The 8,116-nt window shown below is 48.3% G+C and overlaps 1 protein-coding gene across 1 annotated transcript in view; it reads left to right on the top strand.

The window, feature by feature from the left end:
• rbm33a (RNA binding motif protein 33a) overlaps positions 1–8,116 on the top strand; it is a 20,989-nt gene that overhangs the window by 8,690 nt on the left and 4,183 nt on the right. The window contains exons 9-15 of the mRNA XM_017031576.2: positions 7–295; positions 1,411–1,472; positions 4,156–4,285; positions 4,629–4,987; positions 5,459–5,761; positions 5,912–6,208; positions 6,698–7,435. Of these exons, the coding sequence (XP_016887065.1) occupies positions 7–295; positions 1,411–1,472; positions 4,156–4,285; positions 4,629–4,987; positions 5,459–5,761; positions 5,912–6,208; positions 6,698–7,435 (2,178 nt within the window). The remainder of the gene's footprint in view (positions 1–6; positions 296–1,410; positions 1,473–4,155; positions 4,286–4,628; positions 4,988–5,458; positions 5,762–5,911; positions 6,209–6,697; positions 7,436–8,116) is intronic.

Genomic DNA, 8,116 nt, shown 5'->3' with positions numbered 1-8,116 from the left:
CATCAGTCCCATCAGCAGCAACTGCAGTCCCAGCAGCACCATCCGTCCCGTCCGAGGGGCCCGCCTCCACCCTTTCAAGAGGTCGGACGCCCACTAGTCCAGCAGTCGCTTCAGCCCCTCATCCCCCCACACATGGCTCACCGCTCCTCGCCACTGCGGCAGATGGAGCCACAGCCGCCACGAATGATGAGCCCACAGCCGCCCAGCTTCTCTCAGCATCGTCAGCAACCTCCGCAGCCCAAAAACATCCACATCAACCCCCATTTCAGAGGGCCGTCATCCTCCTCTGTCCAAGGTACAGCATTAACCCTCACTCTCACGCCGTTCTTAGTCAACGTAGGACACGTTGTGTGTGCTGCATTAGTCTGATGATAAGCCAGCATGGACGTACATTAACATGAGCCAGCTGTACACACTCTGTGTCATGAAGGTCCAGAGTCTGTGGCTGCTCCGTGTTGTTTTAGTTGTATTTCCTGTTCCACATCTGAATCTGAACCATCCTGTGTTCCTGATGTGACGGTGGTCCTTACAGGCTGTTCTGTGAAGGTGTGGTCCACATACATATTCTTCCACCTCTCCTCTGCAGTGGAGGCTCACGTAGTCTCTCTAAGCCCATGAACTAAAAACTGGTGTCTGCAGTGAAGCACAACAATAGCACTTAAACATAAATGAAAGAAAATCGTTATTTTTGTCACGTAACAAACCTAAAAAAAAAAAAAAAAAATTTCCACCACGTCTTATCAGCCAGGACCCAGTGAAGCTGCATGACAGGTTTTTGTCACTTATCCTCCTCACCCTGTCCCAAAAGGTGTTGTGATGTGAGTGTGGTTTTTTTGTGTGGTTGAGTGACATGTGAAGAGCTCCCTCAGCCAGTAATGGGTTTATCCTGCTTCCTGTTCCTGCTGGCTTCACCGTTCTGTTCCCTGAGATGGGTTTATCTGGCCAGTCAAGACCGAGCTTCTCTGACTAACGTCTGTGTGTGTGTGTGTGTGTTATTGGGGTGGGGGGGGGAGAGGGTTCTCCTGAGAATTGTGCTCATTTTTGAAGATCAGTGTTGCCTCCAGCTTGACTGTTAGTGTGTGTGTGTTTGTGCTCATTTCTATAGTGTTTTTTTTTGTCAGCCGTGGAATCAATCACTAAACATACAATTGTGGTGACCCTTATTTTGAAGCACCATGCCAGGAAAACTGACGTTTTCATGCCAGATTGTAAGAAGCAGCAGACTTTGTTTATTTAAGTTGTTAAATTTGCCAACTTTCTGACACCTTTTTTTTTCTTTCAGCTCATCAGTGTGGAGAGATATTTAACATGTTAACTGACCTCCTCCTCCGTTACCTACTGCCCCTGATTTTAATTTCCTCTCCTCCTCTGCCCCCCTTCATGTTGCTCCCTCTCTCCCTCTCATTGCAGTGCCCTTGATGCCTCCTGCTCAGAGCCAGCCCAGACCTGCTGTTGGTCCACAGAGGTTCCCTGTGAGTAGCAGCTGCTCCTCTTTTTCTCTTTTGCCTCTCTTTAGCACCCCCTCCTCACGGTTACCATGCCATTTTGCAGGGGTAATATCACCATGGCAATTAGACTGCCCTGCCCTACCCTGCTCTGCCCTGTCTAAATACTGTTAAAGTCAATCTGTAAACACTGATCCCAGCCGCGCCGCACACATGGAAATGTGCGATAGAGGTTTTAGGCAGTGGACTGACGCCGCTGTGACACGTCAGGGCCTCGGACGACACGGCTTGGTACGTAATGGAATTATAAAACCAGGATACTTTGTCAGTTTCACTTTCCACAAGTTGGTGTCCCAGAGGCATGGAGATCTTTTTCAACACTCTTTGAGTTAATGAAACATCTCCAAGGTCTGATGACTTTCAGCCGTGAGCCTCCTGCATGTTTTCTCCAGGATGAATTTCCCGTCAGGGTAAAGGGAACTGAGTGTGTGTGTGTGTGTGTGTGTGTTTTGCTCCTTGTTAGTAAAGGCCTTTATTTCTCTCTTTCTCTCACAAAGAAGCCATCTGAGGGATGACAGAAATGCCTTTAAAGTAATTACTGTGTGGAGGGAAGTGGCTCAGCAGCCAAAGTGCCTGAAGTTACTCCGTCCTTCTACTTAATGATGCTCAGGCATCAGGTGCTGCTGGTGCTGACTGACGTTTTCCTGGAAAGTACATTTTATATGGATTTATGCAAATTAGTCACAGTAAAATTGCTGCATCCAATTGCATTCATGTGGATTTAGCAGCCTGTGTCCAAATGAGCTGGACTCTAAGACTAAAGCCAGGTTTTGAGGTCATAAAAAATGGACCTGTTTTTATTCCCATCCTTCAGTGTCAGTATCACAGTCTCTCCTCTTCCCTGTGGTCTCGGACCTTTCTGCCTATTGATAGCACATGTTACACAGTGGAAGGATGGGATGGAAGCCTGTGGTGACGCCGACGCGCTACAGTGTCGGCCTCCCTGCTGTCATATACGTTTAGGCTGCGGCTGCCAAGGACACAATTTGAAATGCAGGTGACATTCCATTAACCAGTGGGCACCTGATTACTCATGATTATCATACATTATCATCCCATCAAATTTAATTGTTGAAAGAACAGGCAGTGTGTGTGTGTGTGTGTGTGTGGGGGGGATGTCACTGCCTCTAGTGTTAATTCATTACATTTTTGCTGCTGGACGGCAGTTTTTAAATATTAATCCTGGTGCCGATTGGAGGTATTAAAATATTAAATCCCTTCAGATAATGACATTCACTCTAACCATGGAACAGAGGTGACGCAAATGAAATGTTATCTTTACTTGACAAAACCGTCGAAAGAAATAATGTTTTGTTGTGCTCTTAGCTGATTAAATTTGAACACCAAACATATATTTATAGATATATATATTTATATATATTTTTTATATATATTATATATATATTTTTTTATTTTGTTTTATTTCAATGGTGGCCTCATGCATTTTTTTAAGCACAATAAAATGAAAAACCACACAGTTCCTGCACAAACCCAGACTGATGAAGAAGGTTTGAACTGTAGAACAGATCCCAGGTTCCACGTCGGGTCCTTGGGTTTCAGATAGTTGTGATTACACCAGCGGTGCTCGGTGGAGTAAAGACTGTTGAGGTAAATCTGAAATGATAGTGTCTGTGCCACAGAGGAGAGACACCACTGTACACAACAGGAGTCAGGAGTTTGAGTCCACTCATGGAAGGATTGACACACCTCGTCCTTAATGACAAAAACATGCTGTCACCAGGCTGAGAAACAAAGTCCAGATTCTCTTCTGTATTGAATATGTGAGGGCGCCCCCTGTATCTGTCACGGTTATCCTCTTAGTGCAGCGAGGTTTCCCAGCATCACTTACGTCAGCTCTTTATCAGGGATTAGAAGTGAGGAGCTGAGCCCTGTTATTTTAAAGGTATTATATGGACACCGGGGTCCTCATTGTGCCAACCTGTCTCTCTGACCTTTTCCAGTCGTACCACTGCACCCCCATTGTGCTCCTCTGTCTTTGTAAGCCCCTTTCATTAACTTTCTCTCAAGCAACTTTTGGGGAAGGTGGCCTTCAGTTTCTCTCCAAACAGCAGATGGATTAGACCTGGATGGTATCTGCAGTCGTTTACAGCAGGCTTAGAGGAGACGGCTGTGAAGAGACACATGTTGAACAGCAGGTTCATTTCTCAACAAAGACCAGGGTTTAAAAGAATGGAGACACTTAGGAGGATCATGTGAATCACAAAGTGAGATTAAGAGTTGTTTTTTTTTATCTGGCTTTCCTTGAAAGACAGACTGGAGTAATGTGCACGCAGTGAGAGCTGTGGACACTAAGACAAAGCTGAGGACATTTATCCCCTCATGAAAATAGTCTCTATTTGTTAAAGGTGGGCTTAAAGAATTAAAGCATTAAATTATTCAGCTTTCTTTTCATTTCAGGCCACAAGGTTTCCTTAATATTGATGTGCATATTTATGTATGAACGTCAGGACTGAGTGTTTTTAATGATGAAGCCCCTCCCTCCTCCTCCTCCTCCTCCTCCTCCCCCTCCTCCTCCTCCTCTCTCTGCCGTACCCAACGGCTAATTCTCACTCATTCATTACTTTCATTCACGTTTGCTCTTTGATTTCCCAGTTTGACCTTTAATTCATGACCGTTGTGTTTTTCCCAGGGACCTGGAGACTTCCAGCAGCACATGCCTGATAATTTTGGTCAGGCCCAAAGGCCCCCTCATCATATAGAACCCTTCAGGAACCACCCCCCCCATGGTCCCCAGGACAGGAACCCCCACTTCATGCCAGGTGAGCCCCCACACTTAGGGGTTAAGAAGCTCCTCTTCATAATGTTTAACCCACTTTGACATGGGCTCTGGCAGTATAGCTACAGGGGGCGCTGCTCTATTAGCAGCACTCATGTTAAATGCATGTGTGTATATATATATCCATCTGAATGAGGAAACATGCATTAAACATGTGTGTATGTGGTGGGGTTGATGCAGGAGTGAGGTCGTCCACTGGGCTGTTAACCTTTCACCTTGATAGAGTTGTCTATGATAGAACAGAGAGAGAGACACAGAGACGCACAGAGAGAGAGAGAGAGAGTTACTGATGATTCAAAGCTGACGTCTTCTCTGCTTTGGCACAGAGCACACTGACTCACCACGGTTCCCAGGGCCCCACATGTTTGACCACCCCAGTCCTCTTCTGAACAACAACAACAACAGCGTTCACCAGCAGCTGTCTGGACCGGGCCACATGAGTTTTGGGCCACCAGGACCGGCCTTTAACCAGTCCAACCAGGGCCCCGCAGGATTGTTTTCCAGAGACCCTCCCAGACCTAACCACCCTCCCCACCAGGGGCACCAGGGAATGGTGGGGATGAATCAACAAGGAGGCCCCCCCAACCAGCCCCGTCCTTGTTTGGGCCCCCGTCAACCGTTTGGTCAGCAGGGGGCCTTGTTCCCCCCTCCATCGGTGCAGTTTGGTATGCAGGTACGACTGAGAGTAAGTGATGTTTTTTATCTTTGACTGTGATGTTGAGTAGCTGTGACTGCACGGTGAACGACACTAAGTTGATGGTGTTTCTGCTCCAGTCTTGGTGTGTGACCAGGTGACCACCATGTTGTGTCACCTGGTCATGTTGTGTCACCTGGTCGTGTGTAAATGTGCTGAGTGGTGGAGTCTGCACATGAACGGCCTGTTGTTATACTCACTGCTGCTGAGGCGTCACAGCACAAAAAAACTAGACTCTACGCCATCTGTGGCATGTACATGAGCGCCCTCTACTGACGGAACTAATATTGTGGTCAAACTGTGCACAAACCTTGGTACACTCCCAGTGATTACAATAAAGACCAGACTCAGCTGTTGGTTGGTAATTAGGAAATAATTAGTACCTGAAGAGGAGACGTATTATTTTAGAAACACTCTCTGGGTCTGTTTATTAAGACCTTTTTTTCTTGTCTGTAATTCCAGGGTCTGATGCCCGGTCCTCCTGTTTCCCAGCTTCCTCATCACGACTCCCTGTCTTCCCATCAGCCCCTGCATCAGCACCAACACCACCAGCAGCAGCAGCAGCATCAACATCACAGACAGGAGCTGCCCCACCACCACCATCTTCCTCATCAGCAGCAGCAGCGAAATTTAGTGGAGCCTCGTCCCATGATGCACCACGGCCAGCACCCCTTCCATCAACAGCAGGGGCACGGTGGCCCCAGGCCGATGACTCCGCGTCCTCAGAACCCCCAGCAGCGCAACATGTCCAACAAGCAGAGGATGGTGAGAAAGGAGCATAATAATGTGTGGCAGTTGTATACGGTGTCATTAATTCATCAGTCTCAGTCTCATTAACCAGTGTGGTACCAGCAACATGGAGCCTGGTGTGTGTTTATCTTTGACTCACGAAATGTTCACTGTGCACCGCTACAGAACACACCCGTCTCCAAGCAAATGCAGCTGCGAAACAGCAACCTACGGGAGCTCCCCGTGGCACCTGGCAACATGAGCGTGAACAGCGCCCAGCCCATTTCTTCTCCCACCCCCAGTGTCAGGCCGGTTGCCAGGGCAACGCAGGGGGCGCGTCCCGGACAGAACATTCAGCCAGCGCCCAACCGTGGCAGAGGACGAGGGCAAGTCCCTGCCAACACCGAGTCGCAGCCCGGGGCGGCAGGAAGGGCGGTGGTCCACAAGGAGGTCCCGAGTACAGCATCCGCCAAGACACAGGAGGTGAAGAGACAAAGTGATGATAAAGGAGTTTACTTTATTTCAAGATGGCCAACATGTCCAACATGTGACCGGGACCAGCTGTGTTTTTGAACCAGTAACTGTCCATGGTCTGGCCTCTGTGTTTAATGGCTGAAGGTCACATGACTGCGTGAATCTAAAGTCTCCTGGCCTTCTTTGAATAACCAGGTTCAACCTTGAGTTGACTAGTGACCTGGTAACTAGTCCCCTCTACCCTGATGATCCTCTCAGTTTGAACTGATGATGATTCAGTTGTTCCAGTACTTTTGTTCTGATGAAGTCAGTGACCTGATCAGTGTGCTGATATTGATTAAAACCCAATCATAAGGTTGTTAACATCCACGCTGCCTTCACACATGTGTGTAGGTCGATCAATACGATACTCCACAGTATTGACTATAATCACATTTGAATGTGACGGGGTTCAGCTGGGATCCAGGGGCTCAAAGCCTGTGTTTCTGTGTTCCACAGGATCCTGATGAAGACGAGGAGACTCGGCAGTATCGTTTGAAGATCGAGGAGCAGAAGCGTCTGAGAGAGGAGATCCTGAAAAGAAAGGAGCAGCGGCGGCAGATGCAAGCTGGCGCCAGGAAGAAGGAGTTGATGGAAAGGCTCAATTCCCTGGCGCCGAATACACAGAGCGAAGGCCCAACTCCACCGACTCTTCCCACACAGCACAACCTGCAGACGGCAAACCCTGTACAACAACAACAAGCAGCAGCAGCAGCACCTCGGCAGCAGCAGCTACAGCCACAACCACAGAGACCGTTTCCTCAGAGACCCCAACAGTCGTCAAGTCAGTGTTTGAAAACTCCAAATCAAGACCCAGCAGTTCATCCCAACGGTGCTGCTCCACAACCCAACGTTAAAACACATCTGCAGTTGCCCAAAGGCGGCGGCGTTTGGGGCGGTGGCGGCGGTGGCCCACAGACTCAGACACCGGGGCTGCTGCCAAACCAGCAGTGGAAACAGCCTCAGCAAAATCAGCCGCCCGAGCAAAGAGGGATCAGTGCTGCACAGAACGTGAACAGACCCGGCGCTCAGGTCCAGAAGAACATCCCCGTACTTCCTTCATCCGGCCCGGGCCTGGCTGGGCCTCTGGGTCACGGACCTCAACCTGGAGCTAAGAGAACTGTAATGCAGAGAGCCAAGAATCCTGATGCCGAAGGTCAGCAGGTGCCACAGAAAGTCCTGAGAGTTTCTGGAGCGGTGAGCATTTGTTTCAGTCTCCTTCACCACTGACGTGTACTCCCAGGTGGTGGCGCTACACTTAGGAACTCCACCAGTTTTAAATGCCACTGATTGCTCTCTTACTTACTTTGTTTTACAACTTGGAACAAATGTAACCTATGAGAATGACAAGGTGATGTCTGTGTCGTTTTGGTAAGAATTGATTTGTTGAGAGTTTCTTCTCCAAAGCTGCGGCGCGTGGTATTTCAAAGGTAACGCCTGAACGTAGACCTAGAACAGAGAGGAGCTCAAAAAGAGCGCTCTGACATTTACCTGAAGAGGTGGAGAAACCTCACCACTGCTCTTAAAGGTTGATACCCCTCTTTTTAAGGACACTGGAGTGTTCTTTCAATAACAAGACAAGAGCGTTGGAGAGGATGAAGCAGAGGGACAGTGACGCTGACAAAGTCTGTGTCTATACTCACTTGATACCACCCTGCTTCTAATTACACACTAATCTTTATTGAAAACACACAAAAGCATGCATGTTAAACATTCATACTTGTCACTGATGAGACGTGTTGTGGCGTCGTGATAGTATTTGAATTAAGCTGCTTTCCAGCTCCATCCCAGAGGATCAGGCTGCAGAGCCAGAAATGGCAGCCAGGCTGCAGATGAAGATAACTGGGTGTCACTGCTTTAATGGAAACCTGTGCAGAG

Source organism: Cynoglossus semilaevis, chromosome 3 (assembly GCF_000523025.1).
Source record: "Cynoglossus semilaevis isolate Cse_v1.0 chromosome 3, Cse_v1.0, whole genome shotgun sequence".
Lineage (NCBI taxonomy): Eukaryota > Metazoa > Chordata > Actinopteri > Pleuronectiformes > Cynoglossidae > Cynoglossus > Cynoglossus semilaevis.
The sequence above is the reverse complement of the archived record's forward strand: the minus strand, read 5'-3'. Positions and strand labels throughout refer to the sequence as shown.